We start from the raw sequence: 24032 nt of genomic DNA on the forward strand, positions 1-24032 counted from the left end.
GACATAACTCCTTCAGCCTTTCCAAATAGGGCAGGTTCTCCAGCCCTTTCATCATCTTCATGGCTCTCCTTTGGGACCCTCTTCCAGTCTGTCTGTGTCTTTCTTGAATTGTGGGGACCTGAACCGGACATAATACTCCAGGTGCAGCTTGATGAGTGCTGAGTAAAGTGGGATAATCACACCTCTATCTCTCCTAGTAATGCCCCTCTGGATGCAGCCTGGGAACCTATTTGCCTTTGCTGCTGCATCAGTGCACTGCTGGCTCATGTTCAGTTTGTTGTCCATTAGGATCCCCAGGTCCTTTTCAGCAAGGCTACTCCACACCCACCACAGATCCTAGCCTGTACTGGTCATTTTGGCTATTCCAACCCAGGTGCAGGACTTCACACTTGTTGTTGTTAAACTTCATACTGTTCTTGCTAGTCCACTCTTTCATCCAGTCCAGGTGTCTCTGTAAAATGGCTGACACGTCAAGCTCACTGCTCAGCTTAGTGCTATCAGTAAACTTGGTGAGGGTGCTTTCAATCCCATAATCCAGATTACTTATGAAGATGTCAAAACAGTGTGGGGACCCATATCAGTCCCTGGGGGACCCCACTTGTGACAGGCTGCCAGCCTGAACTATGTACGCCATTGAATGTGGCAATTATGAGAATTAAAATCTCTAGCTTCATTTATTTCTCACAATACAATAGGATATAATTTCTCATCTTACTGAGTATCACCCTCTAAGGAATTAAAAAACTGGTGTTAAATGTTAGCAGATCCTACGAAGGAACAGAACTGCCAGAAGAACACTTTAGTTCCATGAAGAGTATAATCATTCTGAGTCAACATCCTCATCCTTACAGAACAGACACCTTAAACATCCTTAAATAAATTTCAAATTCCATATGGATACTGTGAAAAGTCTTTCCTCCAGGAAGATGTTTCACTATTTTCTGTATTCCATGGTAAGTATTGTGTGATGTGAATGCTGTGTACTGTTTGTGAATTTCCATACTTGAAGCTTCCATGTCAGACCTTCCTTAAAGGGCAACCTCTCATCTTTTAGCTCCTCACCATTTATCTCAAGATTTTGCTTAATACAGTTTTAGGTTTAAAAGTATTTACCATTTCCTAGTTTAGACTGTAGACTTATGAAGGTAATTCTTTCCAGGGTTTCTTTTTAAGCCCGAGTTTCAAGGTCATAACTAGTCTGCTCACAGCTACTACAGAAACAGCAAATGCCCCATAGGAAATGAAAATATTTCTTATGCAACCACCGTTGAAGTTCATTACCTACTTGATACTGTCTTTGAGGGCAATCATAGAAAATCATGTAATTTTTAGCCTCAGTAGGTGTTCCAGCTTTAGACAGTAGAATATGAGTTACGTAGTATTCATGTGGTAACAAAGAAACATGTGTTGGACTTCTCAATGCTAGTGGCAAAGAACATGTCCCGGGTGAGTGAGAAGCTTGTTGTGTAGCACACACTGGAGTCCATGGCACACAGTTTTATAATAGCTATTTCAATTAGATAAAGCTAGCATGTGGTGGGGGGTTTTGGTTGTGTGTTTTGGTTTTGGGTTTTGGGTTTTTTTTTAATGTGTTGCACCTGCTTCTTCATTTCCTGTCATACCCTCAGAATTAGGACAAGCGGTTGAAATATTATTGTGGGAAGATGTGGAGTGGACACAAAGAAAAAATCTGGATGGCTCTTTTCTGTACTGTAGTTTTTTTATATGTGGAAAAAAGTCAAATGGCAGTTAAGCTTGTTCTCATAATCAAATCCTTTCCTTACATGATTTTTTTTTCTAGTTATGCCTCTTTTTTCTGTCCAAGTCAATAAAGTTTCATCTGAACATGATGGGATCTTGTTTTATTGTATGCACATAGCCTTTTAGTATCATGACTTGTGATCACAATTTTCTTGTCGGCTGAGGAGAAAACAAGGCATAACATAGCAGTAAGTTTGAGATTTCCATGCCTATAATGAGAAATAAATGAACCCGTCTGATTCAATCCTGGTGATGTCTTTTCAGTATAAAACTGATATATCAGCATGCTACAGTTTATTCCATAACTTATTTTTCTAGGTACAACCGTGCCAGCATTGTTGAATAGCACCTCCAATCAACTTTATCTGCATTTTCATTCTGACATTAGTGTGGCAGCAGCTGGTTTTCACCTGGAATACAAAAGTAAGGCTACTTGTTTTTTTTACGTTTGCTCAGGAAAGATGCATGTGAAAAGGGAAAGATAGAATTTATATTCTTTTTGGGTTTTTTTTTTTTTGTGGTTTCTTTTTCTTCCCTGACTACAGAAGTCTACTCAGTGTGAATTGATATAAGTGATATCTATTAAACTGAAATTTTAAATTAAGTGCCATTTCAACTTGCTGTAAACCAGCTTTCAAAAATTAGCTACATATAACAAATTAACCTGCCAATTCAGAAAAAAACATTTTAAAGATGTTTAATTATGGTGTGGTATTTTTTTTTTAACTTATTTCAGCTTAGTTCTGAAACTTGGGTAACAAAAAAAAGTAAGAGTTAGTTTCACTTTTTGTAAATAGATGAAACCAGAACAGATAACACATTTTTTCCTATTCATACATGTATATGTTTGTTTCTTGGTGTTTTTCCTTTGCTTCAAATTCTTTTCCCTCAACAAATTTCTGTAATTAAAAAAAATAATAAAAAACTTGTAATTCCACAGCTACAAGAAAACACTACAGTTATCTTGGTAAATTGTTGGCAGTATGAACGAAATAACTGAAGAAGCTTAATGGCAAATTCTGCTATATATCAACTTTATGAATGTTTTGTGAGCAGCTTGGCTCTAGAATACAAAGGTCTGCTGTTATCAGCATCAATGGATGACCTCACATAATCATATTTAACTCAAGCATGCATGCTTGTATTATTACCTCTCTCAAAAACTTCAAGTACTATAGAATATACACATGTGCTTGCATTGTTTTGCTTTTAACTGGAAATAAGTATTGCAAAGAATATTCTAGTCTTCTAAAAATCAATGTGTTGATGATTTAAATCTGATGAATGCTTTGATGGAGGTCACAAAGTACATCCTCTTTAATTTTTGAAAATGAACATGCTCTATTTTCTTAAAAATGGCATTCAAGATTTTTTTGTGAAAATTGAGTTCATTTTTTTATTACATGCATTCCAATATTAATGTCTAAAACTGTTCATGTTGTTATTCGTCTTTTTAAGAAGTACATATAAGTAAATACATGGATGATTTTTAGTAAGCTCTATTTAGGATTGAGATTAAAAATTGTAAATAAAATATGAATATGTACAGAATTTTTAAAGGCTAGATTTTCAGCTCACAACAAAGATTTTAATCTAAACATAATCCACAAAATAGTTTTATGTTTTCATTTGGTTTCCTGTTTATTTCAAGCATTCATGTGCAAGCAAGTTGTAGGGTTTTTTGAATAAAAACATTCTAATGGTGATGTAGCATAAAAATATGATTATTACTACTGCAGGTATTTTTTTAGAACTTACTGTTTTGACAAGGTTATGATTTTCTTTTTCTGGGGAGCCCTCCTCCCGAGTTGGTCAGTCTTTTTTCCTCCTCAAGCCTTTCACCTTAACCTGCAGTGAAAGTATAACTCCATAGGAAATATAAAGAAGCACAAATTTATTCTAGGAGGTTGCTGCACAATGAACATTTTGAAGCTCATTTTTTTGTATTTTACTGTATCGGTTTTATTATCTCTGTGACTCCTGGTAAAAATGTGTTCTGTTAAGAAGTAAAAAAGTGTTTGGGAGCATGCAAGGTCACTTAGATTTATGCTTTTGTTTGTCTCCTAATTGCCAGTTCCACAACTGTGCTCTGTTTAAGTGTCTATTGACTTCAGTGGTGCCAATATTTCAAGGCCAGGTTTTTTTAGAAGTGCAACTCAGTACAGGTCAAGGTAGTAACATTCAGCATTCAAAGCTTAGTTAACTTCTCTCTTGATAGGCTGGCAGGAAAGAATTATTTCCTTTCTTAGGTGGCTATACAGTCTCTGCAGGGCTAGCAGGAGTGCCTCTGTGTGTGTCTCTGAATACAGAAACTGAGCAAATCCCCACAGCAAGAATTTGCTGTTTTATATTGAGCAGTCACCTTTTTAGATCAAGAAAGAAACAGAGAAGGAAGTACTCTTCTGTGTAACAAGATGCAGATATTGCTAGTGTTTGATTATGAATTCTAAAGCCTGTGATCATTCAGTCACCTAGCATTTGAGGCAGCATTGGAAAAATAAATACCTTTGGTTCAGAAGTCAATGTAAAAATTGACATAAAAATGTCCTTTTCTTGAGGGGTTCTCTTACTAAAACAAACACAAAAATATGAAATGGTATGTTAAACATCAGATCAGATACTTGTGATAAAAGCAAAGAAAAAGGAGGGCTAGATTCATAGTCTATAAATAAAATACTTCGCAGCTGAAGCATTCATCTGTAGTGTAAGAGGCCTCAGCTCGGTTCTTTCATCATCTTAGAGAAATTTGAATGTCTTAGTCATAGCAGGGGTCCTCAATATCTACTTTTAAGGATGTTCTACTTAATAAGACAAACTAAGCAGCTGTAGAAGGATTTGTATCAGCATTCTAATTACCAGGAAGAACGGTCATTTTTTCAGGTTTAGCTTAATATTTAAACATTTTGTAAAAAGTGGCAGAGCACTAAAAACAGACCAGTGTTGTGAGGACAGAGGCGTCTGTTTAATGTATATATTTAGAGGAGAGCTTGACTTGAATGGATGTAGGATGTAGGCAACTGGTCGCAATACTTAAGCGGATACATGGTTTTCAGCTCTTGTTCAAGTACATGTGTTAAAAGTTTATAGAATGTAATTACAGAAGAGAACTTAAGAGTTTGTAGCCTTTGCTGAAATTCTCTGTATACCTCTGTGATAAGGGTATTCTTATGAGTAGCAGCAATGTGGATTCAAATCATTGCAGGTAATTAAGGCCTTCTCTCTTACTTTTTTGAAGTTGTCAGTAGCCTGCTTTGCAGGAATCCGCTCTGTTGTCATCTTTCAGTTTGTCTTCACTGAGGACAGAGGAAAAGCAATGGATTCTGGACCCTGCACTAAAGAAAAGGCTTCTTCCCCCTTCATCAGTTCTACTGTTTATTGTAGCACTTCTCTCTTATTTTATGTAGTCACAACAAAAGAAAATGTAGTCATGTAGAAAAAATAATATTTAAAAGGTGAATAAAAAATTTCCACAAAGATTTATGTAACACCTCTTTCATTTCCTGTACAAAAAGCAAGCTGAGGGGACAGAGTAGGTTAGAGAGAGGAAGACAGAGCAAAAAATTGCTGGGAAATATTGTCAATAAGTAAGAGCTAGTATCAGCATAGAGTCATTTAAAAAATGCAACAGAATTATGACAGTTTATATGAACTGAAAAACTGACCCTTAGTTTTGTAAAAAAAAAAGAGAGAGAGAAAGAAATAATAAAAAATGACAACAACATAATCATGCAAGCAAGCCAGAATTAATATGTATTTCTATACTTTAAAAGTCTCCAGCATAGCACTTCAGGAACGTAAATGCAGAGATTTAGGTATTTAATGTTGTTTTACCGATCAATATACAAGGACTTAATAGAGAAGAAAGACTCCAAAAGGTAAATTTTAACTAGTTCTCAGAGCAGTAAAATTGGTGGGCATACTTTTTGTTTCATTTTCAACTATGTCATGTTATTGTTCTTTAAAGTATTTTGCAATAGCAATTTGGTAGGTCTTCTGTGACCCTGATTAAAATTTAGTGATGATTTCATTTGAAGTATTCAGTTTATACTATGCTTTTTTTCTTATTTGGTAATGCCTTTATGAATACAAATGTACTTCTATATAGTTCCTGCTCTTTTGTGGAAAGGGGATAGCTTTGTTTATGAAGTTGTTTTCTTGAGTATTCAGTTCCTGTCAGTCAAAACAAACAATAAAAATTCCTAGTTGTTCTGGTTTTTCATCAGATTTCAGGGAAGTCCACAGAGATTGTGGCTTAATTTTAGATTCCAGAACAACAAACCAAAATACTAAACTTCGTGGCTACGTACATTCCTCATGGAATACAGCCTTAGAGTTCTTCTCCAGCTATATGTATATATTTCCCAGTTAACATTAATGGAAATTGTATGCATGCATCAGAGGACACTGGATCCTTTAATACGTTATCAGTTTAAAGGTTTTTTGAAAGACAAAAAGCTATCTGTCTTTGAAATTGTGAAAGCTGTAATACTTTTTATAAGGCAAAAATTTTGCAAATCCTCATTTCACATTGCATATTTTATTTTATTTTATTTTGGGAACCAGTGTTTAGTCCTAAAACATTCCTTTTAGCGATGTCTCTTTTTCTTGGCCTCTCAATTTGCAGGTTTTTTCTATGTATGTCTTTATTTTCATGGGAAGGATCTGGGCATTCTGCTCCTACAAACCTAAGTTCGTATATAATCTAAGCAGTGCATATGTTCCCTTTATAGCCTTCAAAAAAACCCAAGTCTTCCAGTGAATAGTATAATGTTATTTACTTTAAGATGTTTTTGTGTTAGGCATCAAGAATGTAGGTATGAGTTGGTTGTCCAAGTTGAGTGGTCATACTCAATTATGTTTGATCATGTCGATGATGACTTAGATGTTTTTGTATGTCCTTTGTTTCTTTGGGGAGAGGGGTGCTATTTGTTTTCAAAGTCAGATACACACATCCCTTCAAAAGAAATTATTGCTCAGTGTCTTAGAAAAATTTCATTTGGGTCATATAATTGTAAGTACTGTTAAAAACCACTGAATGGCATTCTTTCTTGTTTTCAGAAAGGCTGTAGGTTTTAAACTGGTTGCAGTAACCTATGATGAGAAAGCAGTAAAATTTGCAACAGATAATGGTAGAAAAGACAGAAATTAGTCATTTGACTAATCCTTCATATGCATTATTTTTCCTCCAAAACTGTGGTAGAATAAGTAACATAATTATTTTCAAAACCACCAGCAAGTCCAATGAAAATGTGCTTTGTTGCATTTCTAATATATACAACAGTAGGAAGAATAAATATTCCTGATATTTGATTGTACTCATTTTAATCTTAATGAAGAAAGGAAGCAACTATCCGAATGGTATGGTTTAGAAATGTACCTGTTCTAATTCAATTGCATTTGTGGGCACTCATGATTCAAGCTTGGTCTTAAAATCTCATTTATTAATTCAGTAGTAGTTTCAATATTTTCTTTAATATGCAAACAGACAAAAAAAACCCTCTGGAAACAATGAGTATTCGCTCATATAGCATGCTGCTTGAACTTCTCAGTTGAAGTCAGGTTTGTTTTAGCAAGAACTGAATATGTGATGAATATAGACACGTAGGTTTAGGCCACTAATGCCTGTAAGTATATGTGTGAATATATCCAAATGTAATGATTAGAATTAAAATATTTCAGTAAAAATCCTGATGTATGCAATCAGTATTTTAATAGTGTCATCTAGCTTTATTGCCCTGAACTAGGATAGATGGCACAATTCAGCATCATTCTTTTTGTAAGCTTTTGTTTTACTGCTATACAAATCTGATGTAACATGTGTGAAAACATAAGCTTAATTTTAATTACTGTCTCCTTTTTTGAAGCTTTTCTATTGCATGTTTTAAAGTACTAAAGTTTCTCAGGAGCTGAAATAAAGGACTGGTAAGGGGACTAGAGAACAATGACTATCTTTTGCAGTACCTCTCTATGATAAAGATCTCTAATAAATTCAAAGACAAAACCAGACTAGCAGAGAAGATGTATTCTTCTAAGTAGCGTATTGATTTTTGTAGGTCCAGATTAAGGTCCTTCATGCAATTCAATCTTTAATGAGGCTCTTCAGTGCAGCAATCTTTTCTTTTTCCCTGTGTTAAAGCAGGTGTGAATCATAAAAATGCCATTTTTAATTTAGCAGGTCCTGATCCTATCAATATATCTATACAACTTACTATCTGTTGACATGAATCTGATCCCTCTTGCAGTAATTCATTTAAATAAGTGCATTTTTTAGGCTACTGTCTGAAGCATGCAGTTTTGGAAGGGACAGCTTGGGTTTCATATATACCATCATCAAAATGTAAAGAACAATTCACTCCAGCTTGATGTTTGTAATATAATAAAGAACAGGATGTTTCAGTTAGCCACATAGGAGTGGGAGGGAGGAATGCAAAAAAGCAAGCCGGATGACTTCTGGTAAACCTGTCAAGAAATTCTTGTGTTGTTCAGTTTGCAACTCTCTGAAATAGACACTAATGGGCATTCACATTGTCAGATATGCCAGCAAAGATTTTCTTTCAGCAGCAATGGCAGTGATGCTTGGACAGAATTTGAGGTAATTGTAAGCATGTATATAATTATGTAAGGGAGGCCTATTTAGCTTAAGGCACAGTGGAGACAGGAAAGTATTTAGGAGGCAGTAAGTGGGAGAAGGTCAGGAAGAGGGTTGTAATTCTTGACATTGATGTGCTCTCCTGTACTCCACAGCAGAAGCTGAGCTCTGAAGAGCATGCGCCAAGCAATCCTTGTTCTTGTTTGATTGCTTGGACTTGACATTTAACATGTTTTCCCTTTATTACTGACTGGTCACATCCAATCTAGTTTAATGTGTTTCAGAGTCTTGAATATTTAAGTTCTCTAGTATGTCCCCGGATACCAGAATTTGTTTGCTTTCTCTCGTGTTCTTTAGATTTTTGGACTGCTTCTTACCAACTAGTTATCTAACTAAACTAGGCTAGTATTATGTAAGCACAGAATCATAGCATCACAGAATGGTCTGTAAGGGACCTCTGGAGATCATTTAGTTCAACCCCCTGCTAAAGCACGTTCACCTAGAGCAGGTTGCACAGTCAGGTCCAGTTCTCAGTCCACCTCACTGTCCACTTCTCACCCACATGTCCTGAGCTTGCCTATGAGGGTGTTATGGAAGACAGTGTCAAAAGCCTTGCTGAAGTAAAGGTAGACAACATTCACTGCTCTCCCCTTGTCTACCCAGCCAGTCTTTCCATCATAGAGGGCTATTAGATTGGTCAGGCATGATTTCCCCTTGGTGAACCCATGTTGACTGCTCCCAGTAACCTTTTCCTCCAGATGTTCAGAGATGACCTCCAGGATGAGCTGTTCCACCACCTTTCCAGGGATGGAGGTGAGGCTGACCAGCCTCTAGTTCCCTGGGTCCTCCTTTTTGCCCTTTTCAAAGACTGGGGTGACACTGGCTTTCCTCCAGTCCTCAGGCACCTCTCCTGTTCTCCATGACCTTTCAAAGGTGATGGAGAGTGGCTTAGCAGTAACATCTATCAGCACTTGGGCGTGCATCCTATCCGTGCCAATGGATTTGTGGGTGTCAGTTTTGCTTAAATGATTTCTAACCTGATCCTCCTCAACCAGGGGAAAGTCTTCCTTTCTCCCCACTTCCTCTCTTGCCTCCAGGCTCTAGGATACATGAGGGCCAGCCTTGGCAGTGAAGGCTGAAGCAAAGAAGGCATTCAGTAACTCTGCCTTTTCTGTTTCCTTCATTACCAGGGCACTCATCATTCAGGAGCAGCCCACATTTTCCCTAGTCATCCTTTTCCTACTGATCTACTTGAAGAAACCCTTCTTGTTGTCCTTGACCTTCCTCACCAGATTTGATTCCAAATGGATCTTAGCCTTCTCATTGCCTCCGTGCATGTTCTGACAGTGTTCCTATATTCCTTTCAAGTGGCCCATCCCTTTTTCCACATCCCATAAAATTCCTTCTTCTGTTTGAGTTTTTCAAGAAGCTCCTTGCTCACCCATGCAGACCTCCTGCCCCCTTTGCTTGATTTCATACGTACAGGGATGCACCTATCTTGAGCTTGGAGAAAGTGATTCTTGAATATCAGCCAGCTCTCTTGGACCTCCTACCTTCTAGAGCCATAACCCATGGGATTCCTCCAAGCAGGTCCTTGAAGAGGCCAAAGTCAGCTATCCTGAAATCCAGGGTTGCAAACCTACTTACTGCCCTGCTTCCTCCATATAGGATCCTGAACTCCATCATCTCATGGTTGCTGCAACCAAGGCTGCCCCCAGCCTTCACATCCCCAACCAGTTCTTTATTTGTGAGTACAGGGTCCAGAAGCACACTTTCCCTTGTTGCCGCCTCCACCATCCATGTAAAAAAGTTATCAGCAATGCTCTGCAGGAACCTCCTGGACTGTGTGTGCCCAGCTGTGTTGTCTTTCCAGCAGATGTCAGAGTGGTTGAAATCTCCCATGAGAACCAGGGCCAGTGGTTGTGAGGCTACCTCCAATTGGCTGTAGAAGGCCTCGACTTCTTGTTCCTGATCAGGTGGCCTGTAGTATACACCCACAACAGCCATGTTGGGCTGCCCTTTAATCTTTACCCATAAGCTTTTGACTCATTCTGCATCCACCCCTAGGGAGAGCTCGACAAATTCCAGTTGCTCCCTCCCTTAATGTTTAAAATTATGGAAGATGAGGATTCAGAATAGTATTTGCTTCTGTTTCCAACTTTCTCTTTGTTTGGGGGAAAGTAATATTGCTTCCTAATGTCAGGTATATCAAATAAATTAAATTATGAGTGGGTTTTGCATACTATTTGGTGATATTCTGATATAATATTCTATATTATAAGTTTCGTCATCAGACCAAAGAAGTAGTATGTACAAAGTATAAGCAGCTAGCAGAGAGACGTTTTTACTGAATTATTAAAATCTGTTAAAGGTAAAATACATAGTGTAATACCATATATAACAGTTGCAGAGAAAATAACTTTGAAGATTTTCTTTTGATCTTAGTCTAAGTTATGTATGCTATTTAACTAATGATAGAAAGCCCTATATTACAAACACATTATTAGTATCGCTATGCAGTTACTGTTATAAAACTGTTTATGTGACTCAGAAAAATCTGCAAAAGAAACTTTATTCATACACATCTAGAGTCTGCAGGCCTGTAACTGTCAACACACAGGAGTGCTGAGTTCAACCAAAACACAACTTTATTGGTGACAGAAAGTGAACCTCAAATTTATAGTCACAGAATTCAGCAAGTACATTGCTATCTATAAGCAATTTTGTCACAATGTCTTTTTTTGGTGCTATTTTATTTAATAATGGTGAGTTTGGTGCAGACCTATTTAAATTTTAACTTCTATTCAAGAGTGAGAACATTAAAGCAAAGCAGACATAAAGCTTGATTCATTTATGTTGTCTCTGAACACTGGGTTCTCAAAGTGGTAAACAACAGCCTATATACTGTAGTTTGAATTATTGAGATAAGATGTTACCCTTCACTTAATGCTGGAGCAAAATGTTTGTGCAGATGCAGATCACAGGTATTGTGTACCTATACTCAAATAAATTTTCCAGACATGGATACATTTATGGTATTGTGGAATTCAGAGTGGTTGACCCAAAGAACGGTAATAGGAGACTGCAACAAATCCAAACCCACTGCAGTTAATTTTTATATCCTTATGCTTATTTGGAATAATACACTTCCATATAATGACTACAGATGGAGTCCTTAGTGGCCCCATGAAATCACCATAGCATAATTTGAAAATTCATTATATTGGTAGAACACCAAAATCTGTAAATTCTGTGGCAGAAATTTCTGAAAATCTTTAAAGTATGTTTAGACTTAGTCGAGGGCGTAGGACGTAGAAAGCACGTACAGGATTATGGAGCGTGTTTCCAGGAAAGGAAAAAAATGTCTTGGCAATACCAATTCCAGGTGAAAGTATAAAAGCTATTTCAAAATTCAGTGTGCTTCATCAGTAAAAATATATTCACTTCAGCTAAAACCTGAGCTGCAAAAAACTGACTGGAGGTGGGTGAAGTGGGAAACACGAAATTCTTATGTGTGTATTTAAGATTTGTAAGGCATTTATATTTGAGTGATGATAAGTAGATACATAAAGGCTTAGGGCATGAAGTTAAAACCTTGTCTGTATCAAAATGTGTAAGCAGCATTATCGGAAAGGAAATTGTGTTTCTATAGAAAGACTAGGGCCTCAATGAGTAATATCAGATATAATTTCAAGATGAACCATTTGCAACAACAAGACTCCAAAATGTCAGGTATCAGAGTAAAGCCAAATATGCAATTTCTGTACTAAACACTCTGTCAAGTTGCACTTACTGTCACTAAAGGGGTTAGATTTCACAAGAAGATAGTGAGAGTTGCTGCATTCATTTAGTTATTTTTTCTTACAAGTGAACTGAAGGACACTATTACATTCAGGAAAGTATTTTTTTAATCTGATTTTTACAGAATTTTGTGGTAATAAATTCTGTTCGCACACACTGTGATAGTGATTCCCCTTCTGTTCTGGCTGTTACAAATCATACTTTAAGAAAATACAGCAGTTACGTATTTATGTTTCAGTAGTAACATTATCTACTTAATAAAGAACTTCACAATTAAAAATATACATTTTATATTGTTTCAAAGAGAGTTTTTAATGTTATAAGGGGAAGAAGATTCTGTCATCAGACCAACCAATTCTGCTGGTCCTTCTGATTGCAAAGCACATCTTAAAAGCACAGAATTGTTGAATCTGATCAGCAGTTTCTCAACTCTTGTTCATTTGGAGCATTTTAGCTTAGATAGCAGAGATGACATTTCATTTTCTGTTGTACTGACTAACAAACTCCTTAGATAAGCACCCAAGGGGGGAAAAAAAAAAAAAAAAAAAAGAAGTCATATGCACTTGACAAAAAGAAGCTAGTACTTCATGTTGCCAAATTTAGGTGAACACATTTGAGAAATTACTAATCATCATGAGTCTGTAAAACTAATCTGTTTGCTAACACCTGGCTTAAAAATAGTGAAGAGCAGACTGTCCTGTTACACCTACGCAAAGATTTAGTTTTGGGTTAAGAGTACTAAATTTCAGGTGCCTAAACTTCTTTATAGTCAATGGAGTTGTCTAAACTAGAGAAACACCCTTGGCCTTTAGTTGCTGCTCCAAAAGGCTCTACCATCTAACCTCAGTAATTCTGCTCATCTATTGCTGAAAAGAGAGAATATGCATAAAGTATATTCCCTCTTTCTCTCTCCATTCCCCTCACAAGGATAAGGGGGAAAAAAGGGAAGAAAAGGAAAAAAAAAAAGGCTCTTTTAATATTAATATACTAGAAATATTGTACTGGTTGAAGTCAATAAAATGTCATAGTATGTGACCGCAACATGACATAGCAAGTGGTACAAGTCACAGTATGTAATCTTTGTGCTTCAGTCATACCGTTTGTATTCTGTAGGGCAGTTCTTAAAACTTCTGTGTTTTAAACAGTTTAATGTTGAAATTAATTTTTAATTATTATTCTCTCAGATAACCCAATGCCATGGAAAGAATTCATTAGAGCAGAGAATATCAATGAAGAGCTGTTGTCCACTTATCTATGTTTTTACAATGTTTGTGTTTACTTTCCTCAGCTGTAGGCCTTGCTGCCTGTCCAGAACCAGTAATTCCTAGCAATGGGATCAAATCAGGAGATAGATATATGGTGAATGATGTTTTGTCATTTCAGTGTGAGCCAGGATATACATTACAGGTATTTCTTTCTTCCTTTTTCTTTGAATTGTACACTGTTGAATAATTGCAACCGTATGTTAATAGACCCACCCAAAACTTATTTTAATGAAGAGTCTGTAGAGTGTCCATAGAAGTGATTCAAGTAGAGCCTGTGTGAGTCACTCCCACATTTTACAGCTATGAATATGTAGCAAGTCTGACCCTCAGTAAATCTGGTATGGTAAATCTTATCTTAGATTAACATACCATTAAGCAGTAAAAGACATCAAAATGGACAAGAAATAATATAGTTAAAATGTTTTCTCTAGAAAATTATTTCACTACTATGCTTATTGAAACTGTACTGTGTTTTTCAGTCTCTGGAAGTGGTTCGTCTAGGTGAAATTTTAACCACAGTGATAGAAATACATCATAGGATTTCATATTCTGCTCAGAAATTTTAGAATTCAGTTGCTAAAGTAAATTTTATTCATTTTAAATCTACTTTTAAAAATCTTTCAGGGAAAGAAGTACTACAAATTAGTTCACAGTTTGGGGATGTTCACTGTTCACACACTGGTTCAGTTTCCCATGGTAGACACGTAATTGAGCCGCTGTTTGTAAATGTCACAGTACTACATAAATCTAAGACTGAAAGCTTTTTTCTTCCCTCATTAGTTCCTTTAATTCACTTACATATATTCCACCGCTGGTGTGATACATTGAAAACATGTAAGTTCAGAAGCTTTTGGGTGGTACTAGCTCCTACTCAAGACAACATAAAAGCATACCACTGTATCAGAGAAAGCAAAGTGTCACTATTTCAGCTCCAGAGAATGTTAAAGTCATGGTTCCCTATTTGATGTTTGCCAAATCAGTGCTCCCTCCGCATATATAGGCTTATTCTTTGGTCCCAGCATTCCTTCCCATTCTCCTAAAATTCAGATAGGATTCAGACTGAACATCTTGGCTCTATGCTGGCTGTGGGAACACCTGTACTTGAAAAGTCTCTCTAGGTAATCATCAGTATGCTTACCTTTTCAGTCATGTATTACAAATTGAGGATCAAGTCTTTAATCTAATCCGTGCTTTTTACGTTTATAGCATGACTTGAAACGGCTTGCATCAGAAGCATCCCATATCCATTGCAAAAAAGATTCTGTCATACAGGTATCCTACTAATTAGAAAACGCTCAAGACCTGTGCACAGTAAAGCCTGCTCTACCCATACTGAGCACTTTGAGGATTGCTTACAAGCCAGCTGATCATTTATATATAAACAAGTTTAAGTTTCCCTTTCCAGCAAAGAAAAAATTAATATTATTTCAAAAATACTGTAAAAATCTTTAACCTTTGGACTTTATTAACTTTATTTTCCCTGTTTGTTTCTCTTACATCCTTTGTAAGTAGCAGTAATATCAGTAAGAAAATGAGATATTTGATACCATATCTTTTATTATTTGGGCCCTTAAAAAACCCTGTAATTTAAATAAATAAATAAATAAATAAAATGGACTCCTAAATAGATTCTGACATATTTAAAGACTGCTAATGAATGATTAATGTTTTTCTTCTTCAAACTAATGTTAAACTGAGTATATGATGAAATGCTGTATTCTGCATATGTCTATGTTGCTATAGCCAAGGCAAAGGTATAGGAACTGAAAACTGATTTTCAGAACTATTGATTTGTTAGAATGGGGTGCTGATATGCTTTTGGCCTAGGTGAAGTATCACAGTTCAGTAATTATCACAGGCTAGACTATTCCTGATAGACAATTTGCATTGTGACACTGTTCTGGAAGAGAATTCAGAAGAAAAATTTTAAGAAGGTAGGTATACAACAGAATATGCATTTGGCCTCAAGGCTAGAAAACAAGCCCAAGCACTCCCGCTAGTACAGATGTAGCTTATATGTTCTTACAGTTCTTTTTTGTATGCATTGAGATAAATTTATTGTTATCCCTAGACTCAGGACAGTTTATTTCAATGCGGAATCTGTCTGGAAGTCAGCCTATAAACCTGGTTACATGACAATAAATATAATCGTATTTCCAGAGTTGTTAGATTAAATCAAAACTAATGTCTTTTTTGCTTCTTTGAGAAAGATTCCTATTTTGAATATTTGTGGAAAAGTTGTGTGGAATTCTTTCTGTATTTTTATTCAGTTCTACCTTACGGCAAAAGGATCAGGATCTAATGGTGATGCTGGAGGACTGTCATATAATTGCAGTTCATATAGTTGCTAATAGGTGCTTAGTACCTCATTGCTGCAATCCAGGCCACAGTTTCTGAGCCATTAAGACTGGAGTATATATAGGCCAACACGTGATTGTTGGGTAAACTTGTAGCAGCTATCTGACTGAAAAAAAGTTAAAAACTTACCCTAATGGTGCTAATGGTTTCCTCTGGAGATGGAATAGCATCTAATCCAATCTAATCCATCCAAAAGCCAGCTGTCTAATCTGAATCAGCTGTTTAGGCTTTCATTGTGACACTAAACAGCCACACAACTCCAAGGGATGATTCATACTAAGATTTTGTGTTAGGACAGGTGCCTTTGAAAGAATCTTTCCTCATTGATTAGAATATCGAAAGGTTAACATGGGTATCTAAATTGTTGAGGTTTGCTAGGGTGACTTCTGCCTGTATTCCCCATCATATTGCACACTCTTCCTACTTTTTCAGCTATGAAACGTCTGAATTTTGCATATGAAAACAGGGGATGATTCCATTTTTATGACATGGATTAGAAGTAGATAAACCCTCAATATACAGCATCATTGAATTTTATGTCCATGCTTAAAAGAGCACTGCTGAAATACTGAGGTGGTGTGATAACAGTAGACTATGAATACTTCAGAAGTAGTTGCAACGAGTACAGGAAACCTTTTAAAGATACGCATTGTTAGCCCTGACTTGATGTTTTAGATCCAGTTTTATTAGAAAAAAATCAGAAATGTGAGTGCATAAATTCAGTATTAGTATAAAACAATCATGCCTTCCGGAGGAAGAGATTGGCACATAAGAAACTGATCCGTGTTAATGCTAAACTTTAACACACTGTGTATATCACTGTCATAAAACCACACGTTTTGTCTGTATGCAGGTCTTTTCTGTAACCCTTGAATATGACTAACTGCATTTTTTTTATATATAGGAATTACATAGTTAAATACTTTCTTAAAATTTCATAGCATATTGTTCTTCAACAGTACCTTATACCTCTATTTCCATACATATACAAGCTTAGTCCTATCTGTGGAATTTGAATTATGTAGAAACTAGTTTCATGATCTTGTCTAAAGTGTAAAACAAAAGACCTTCAATATCCAAATTCAATAGAAAAGAGTTTGAACCTTTCAAAATATTTATGAGGATTTTTATGATGTATGGACTCTACTGTAAGAAAGTGCATACACATGTATGTATAGCATGTTGCTCAGAGAGCACAAATAAAAATGGCTCCAAATTAAAAAGAAATAATAATGAAAATAAGGTTCTATGAGGCATGGCATGCTTTCTGTTCAACAAGTATAGATCAGCATAACTTTGCAGATCCTTTTTTTTTTTTTTTTTTTTTTTTACTCTAACTGTGAAAGTACCCTCAGTCTTTAGAGAACATATTCACAGCTAGCAATAACAATCAGGTGTGGATTAGTTTATAATTGAGACTTACCAGAAAAGTCATAGAGCTCAAACCACTACCTGGAGATGCATAAGAAAGGTAATTGCTAGCTGTAGGATTAAGTGTCTCCCCCCAGGAGGGGACTTTAAAAGACTGAAATCAGAGTGTGCTCTTGTTGGGAAGAGGCTTGAAGCCAGAGGAATAATTTCATTTTATTTTTCAAAAGATCTTTTATAGGCTATTTTACTTTTTTTCCTGACTGTGGTATTAAATTATGGCTTCCCCCTGACTCACATCAGAGATATGCAATCATAGACTAAGAAGAAAGAATAAAGTAGGGAATATTGCGTTAAGTAAATTATTCAAAACTTCATCCATTTTGCAAGTAACTAAGATGACACAATAAGTGCGTGCAGGTTTGTCTTAAAAATTAAAAGGTTGCTATAAAAAAGTATCTTATTGAATTATTATCTATTTGTGGTATTTTTAGAAGAACAATAGTTTTTCATAATGTTAATAAAAAGTGATGTGTTGGGTTTTTTTTCCTTTCAAGACATGTTTTGGAAATGCTTCAGTTTGTCTTTAAGAAGCTGATTGTCTAAATAGACTTAACTGATAATTAAAGTAGTTTTATTCCATACAATTCTATAAGAACTTTATTCAAAGTAGTGTGTGTAGTTTCTTTTTTGTAAACTTACCAAATGATACGGAATTAATTTCATCAGATGAATTTTCCTTTACTGTAGTTTACTAATTTTTCTTATTATTTTATGCAAATTTGATAGCTATAGACTAATAACATTTAAATAAGTCTTCATATTATATTGATAAAATGTGCTACCTTAGTAGATATTACTTTAAAACACTTGATAAAAATAAAGAAGAGATGTTAAGTGACTTGCCCAACTTTGTATATCCAAATGATTAAAACAGAAATGAAACCTTGCTCTTAGTCCTGTGTCTCAGTCTTTGTATCAGACTCTTTCACTCCTGCCAGATTATTCAGCTTTCATGTTCCAACAGTCGAATGCATAACCTGAGTTCCTCAGGTGACAGAACTGACCAGAAAAGACTTTTGCTTTCGCTACTGCCAAGTTTTCAACCTGAACTGTTACCAGTTCAAGCAAAGCTTTGAGCATTTTGCACTTGCTCCTGGGCAGCCACCCTGAAGTATGTGGGAACAGGCTTTGCAGGTTATAGCCATGACATTTTTCACTTCCAGGTACCACATGATTTTGCTTGGTTCTTGTGATGTTTCTTAAAAATGGGAAGAGTAAATTAAACATGACAGTTAAATAAAGAGGCATTTGTACTTCTATAGCTGTCTGCCAAGATATTGCATGTATGCAGTGTGTCATGTTGTGAGGCCATGTGAGAGCTCAAGGCCTGCTGAAATTGTGGATGACTATCTCGGCATGGTCCACATCTATACCATCTGTAGCAAGCAGATGTGGAACAAATGCCTCTCTGTGTCTGTACTGCTCACTCAGAGTTGATGGAGTTGATTCACTCCAGGTTGCAGCCTGAAAATGAACTAGTACGCTTATACTGTGGATGAGTACCCTGGAATTGAAATAGGGAGTGAACAGATTTGATCATATGAATGCATGTAGTCAGCTGCTTCTGTCTTGTAACCAGCCTTATATTTAGTCAAAAATGTGAAAAGGTTTTCAATTTGTCAAAGGAAGAGTGTTCTAGAACATTTATCCAGTAGAAAAATAAGAATATAAACCCTGAAGTATTAGAACATAGCGTTTAACAAATTCAAAAAAGTAATTATAATGTAGTTGGTTGATATAAGAAAAGACACAGATAAGATGATCCAGGAGGTCCTCTGCAGCTCTGCCTTCATGGCAAGTCCCATAATGAGTATCTGTAATCTAATATTTTACCCTTTCCAAACAGGGCCGTTCTCATATTTCTTGTATGCCAGGAACAGTTCGACGCTGGAACTATCCATCTCCTCTCTGCATTGGTATGGATACTTATTTGTTTTCAGTGTGTTCTGAACATCAGTCAGAAGAAACTCCTGGCTTTGTCATGCAGAACTTGTTCCTTCACATAATTCTGTCTTACTCAAAATCTGTTTGACTTTCCATTTCTATCTATGAAATACGGAAAAATTACAATAAAAAAATTATATATAGTGTATATGCTATTTAAAAAAATATTGTGAGAGTGGACGAGGGAGGAAACCCAGATGTTTACCATTGTTTAGCTTGTCCTGAATACTCTGCTTTGAATCAGGCTGAATCTTCTTCAGAAGGGAGAGGAAGTTAACATGTTCCTTTTGCAGCATGCTTAGCTTGGAGAACCTTTTCAAGAACAAGGCAGGTCATGCAGGGAGCCTATGAGACTTCTCAGAGAAGCAGACGGTCTGTCTGCAATGGAAAGCAGCTCTGAAGCCAAGCCTTCAGGGGTGTTGGAATGAAAAAGAATTTTAGGGATCCAGAAAAGGCTGGCTGTTTTCCTCTGAGAAAGCCATTAAACCATGCTGAGTTAAAAAGCAAAGCTAAAACGAATTTGCCTTTCGAGCACACTAAGACCTTACCCAACAGACCTGAGTTTCCTCTGTGTAGATAATAATCTTGTTCTGCTGTATTTTCTTGATTAAACAAAGTTTAAGGGAGTTAAGATTCTGTTGTCTTTTGGCATGCTTATTTCAAGAAAAAGCAGGAATAAAGGGGGCAGAAGCACACCTCCATCGTAATGTTTTGTCACTTCAGCTTTGAAATACATTCTTCAGTAAATGCTTTTAACTTTAATATTCAGTCAGCAAAAACTGTTCCTTTTACTTCATATATAAGAGGAATTTAAAAGATTGGGATGATATTGAGCGTATAAATGTTGAATGGTTTTAAAGATTGCTTGTCAAGTTGAGCTTATGTATTATTTTGTATTGTCAACTTCTACAGAGGCAGTCACTTATGATTAATATGAAAGCAGTACAGTTTCTTCAATTCAATTTTAGAAATGGAAAATTTATTCAGGAATGTGTATTTTGGAGTTTTGGTGGTATGTGGTTGTTTTGGTTTTTTTTTTCTGCTAATCTTATGTTTCACCTTCTATATTAGAGCCCCTATTTGACAACAGTGTGCTCATTGATTTTTTTTATTTTTATTTTTTCCCTTTAGTTCGTTAAGTTTTGCTGTACTGGAAGCTAAAATACTTCTAAAAAAACAAACAGACCCTTAAAACATGACCCCGTGCTCCCCCCATCTCCAACCCTTAAAATATTGATTTTTCCAGGAATGCAAACCAAAATCTGTCCTTTTCACTAAATAATATATTTAACATTGCAGGGAGGTAGAGATATTTGAGAAGTTTGATACTGCTTTCTTAGCTTTTTATTGGAGTTCTCCCTGTTTAGATTCAATTTTTTATATAATCTAACCAGTAGGTTTTTTTCATTTTTTTCAGTATAGTTACCGCATTGCACAGTAGCACAATTCTGTTACAAGATCATACATCACTGTAATCCCTGGCATTAAGACTAACAGGCTTTAAAGTAATGATTCCTCAAATAATAAATATAAATACCAAGATTTTAATTTGATTTCTTGAAGTTACTCTTCCTTCATATTATTGTCCTAGCGAAGGTGTAAAGTCAGACAAATTTCTTTGTAAGTTGGTTCTCATATTTACAGTTTAGCTTTACATCATCCTAAATGATGCAAGTAGCTTTTCAGGCTGCAATGATATGAATTTGCTGAAGAAAAACGTACAGATAGTAAGCAAAGAATAATTCTGTTATGCAGCTAGTCTATCCTCTTTCTAAATTAAAGAAAGAAGTGTGGTGGGGTTCTTTTGTTTGTTTTTAAACTCAGGTGAGGTTATAGCTAATATTAAACTAGTAGATCTGCAGCTGCATCATTGAGCAGTATCGTAATTCAGTTTAATTCCAAATTTGTTCCTCTGATTATGAAGCCTATCTTAACATAGCACCAGATGTTTTTAACCATAATTGGCAAGCTGAGACAATGGGTTATCCAATCTATATGTGCAAGTACATATTTGTAGTAAAATTACAGTGAACAAATTGCATTAACTAAGCATTTTGCTCTAACTCAGATTACTTTTATTTTTTTCCTCCTTCACAAGGAGTGTTTTGACTGTGATAAATTTCACTGCTTGGGGGTCATGGGGTTATAATGGAAAATCCATTTTTGACTCAATCCTACACCAAACATTAAGAAATATTATTATTAAAAATTACAATTACTTTCTTTTTATTTGTAATAGCTAAATGTGGTGGAACACTGACAAACATGGATGGTGTGATCCTGAGCCCAGGCTTTCCTGGAAATTACCCTAGTAACTTAGATTGTACATGGAAAATTTTATTGCCTATTGGATATGGTAAGTAAACTTACATTTGGACAACAATTATTTCTAGTAATCAAATTTAAATATATAAAAGAATATTCTGATTTCCAGTATGAAATAAATTTTATCCAGTGAATGTATTGTGAACCCCTTACATAATTTTATATTATCTCTTGATTTGAAAATTGTTGGCAATTTAAAAATTTATCTTTGTCAAAACAACTTATTTGTAAAATTCAACATGTCTTGGAAACTGATTTCTGAGCAAGTGAAATCAGCTGCATGAAGATATATCAGATGAAGTAAACAATTTGACTTCTAAATTAATTGGTGGTCTTCTGTTTAATGTCCTTTCATTGTCTCCCAAGTGACTTTTTAACAGTATTTCTTATGTTCTGTGAAAATGGACAAAACCTCATTTCTAGCACTATGAATTGGTTAAAAACATTCTAAAACATTCCAGATCCCAGGAAACAGTTGCCAACTTAAAAACTTTGTAGGTTTGCTTTGAAACTATCATCATACAGAAAATATCTTCACAACTAAATAATAATTAGGTTGAGAATAAATGAGATGGATAATAAGGGATGTGTAAGTGCATGTATAAAACACAATCTTCTATCATTATTAGAAATAAAAGGAATAAGTTTTCTTGCTGTGAAACATTATGACCCATACTGTGAATTCAATGCTAGTGCTCGAATAAGAAAATTAATTTTAAAAGCTTATTATTAAATTCACTGTACCCATCTCTGGAAATAAATTTCTGTTCTTTCCATTTGCATTCATAAGAGGGACTTTTGTTGAAAGATGCACTATTTACATAGAGTGTATTTTACTAAGTTAATTTGTAAAGCTTCTGTGCTACTTTTTAGAATAGTGCATGCCTGGTAAAACTGATCCATCATAGTTATGAATAACCTTAGTAGCCTTAGATACCGTTATAGCCATAGGATATCAACAACCATAAACAGGACATCCCTGGCTAATTATGGCATTCTACAGCTACATCTGCAGAAATATATATGATAAGCAACTGTTCTAGAGCGATGTCATCCTAATTAGGTTACAATACTGCCTTTTACAAATGGTCCTTCATATTTCTCACTTACTCTTTTTCTTTAACCTTTCCATGTAAACATTTTTTCATGAATTAATTACGCAAAAGTGTCTTGTATCCTATTATTATCCCTCTCATTTTTCAGAAAGTCTCTGGTAGTGGTAATCCTATAAATAGAAAAGATTATGATTTTGTTTGGCAAAGGACTTAACAGGTACAAGGTGTTCATAACATTGATCTATCATTGCTTTCAAAAATATTAGAAGTAATTTATTACTGTAAAGTTGCTACAGGGATATTTTTTCCCAAAGTCTTTGTCAAACAATCCACAGATAATATCTTTATACCAAGCTTAAAAATTGTTTTGTTAGTGATGTGATAGTTAACAGAGATCTTCCACTGCAAAAATCTTCAATACTATTTTAATCACAAGTATAAGCTCATCCTGAAATACCTGAAATACATGAAATCCCTGAAATATAGAAAATATTTCCAAAGTTGAATAATGCTCCAGCAATATTTTGGAAGGATTTTAATGTGGTAGTGAATGAGTTGGAGATTAGCACTGTGCACAAAAACTGATCAAGAGGACACTCATGAACATGTAATGACTGATTCAAATGCTATTGAAATAATTAACTTCACAGTGACTTCATACCTCAGTAAGTATTCCTTTATTCCAAACATTTATTGAATCTTTGTGAGTGAATGAAGCCCATGATATTACTGTCTTAGTGCAAGCACACAGGTGTGCTTAAACAAAGACCAACAATAAAATTGTCAGAGCTAAATGTGCCCCAAAATATAGGGCACTCTTAATTATATGAAAATATACCGATCATGTAAAAAGAAGACACTACTCAAACCCAAACATTTTAAAATAGATGGAAAGCATGTATTTTCAAGTGAGTTGTGGTGATTTTGCAATGACTTCAAGTAGCTGTTAATTGATGAACATTTCTAAAAAAGAATAGCTCAGCTTGGAATTCTCATTATTTAGAGTCTATTCAAGTGAGAGAGAAAATCCTGTGGAGGTTGGAGCAGGAAGTAGTACAATTATCGTTTGACTGGATAATGATTTATTTTCTGAAGCTATCAGTTTTATTCTGTATAATTTTATGTAAGAAATGACTTAGAGTAGAAAACATTTTCTCTGACATATCAAATTGAAAACTGTAAGTTGTATAAACTTAGAGTTAAGGCTTGAGTGACACATACAGTGTATCCTCTAATTGAAATTAGCATCTTTGAAAAACCCTGAGGGAAAAAAATATGTCTATGTTTGTGTTTAAAATGTGGCTATTTTAGGCAGTTTAACTTTTTTAAAGTTACTGGTAAATCTACTTTTCACTTTTAAAATAAAACGGTTTTCTATACTGAATATCTATAACTAGTCATATACTTCCCTTCCCAGTAGATAAATAAGAATTATTCAAATTTAAAGGTACTCTGTGGCTTATCAGAGACTATTTCAGAACAGTAGGCTACATTTATTTAAAT

General features: G+C 35.3%; 1 protein-coding gene across 1 annotated transcript in view; it reads left to right on the top strand.

Annotated features, from left to right (window-relative positions):
* Window positions 1-24032, top strand: part of CSMD1 (CUB and Sushi multiple domains 1) — a 1210443-nt gene that overhangs the window by 1033634 nt on the left and 152777 nt on the right. The window contains exons 37-40 of the mRNA XM_055714855.1: window positions 2080-2184; window positions 13440-13558; window positions 19052-19121; window positions 21389-21505. Of these exons, the coding sequence (XP_055570830.1) occupies window positions 2080-2184; window positions 13440-13558; window positions 19052-19121; window positions 21389-21505 (411 nt within the window). The remainder of the gene's footprint in view (window positions 1-2079; window positions 2185-13439; window positions 13559-19051; window positions 19122-21388; window positions 21506-24032) is intronic.

This window comes from Falco cherrug, chromosome 6 (assembly GCF_023634085.1).
Source record: "Falco cherrug isolate bFalChe1 chromosome 6, bFalChe1.pri, whole genome shotgun sequence".
NCBI lineage: Eukaryota > Metazoa > Chordata > Aves > Falconiformes > Falconidae > Falco > Falco cherrug.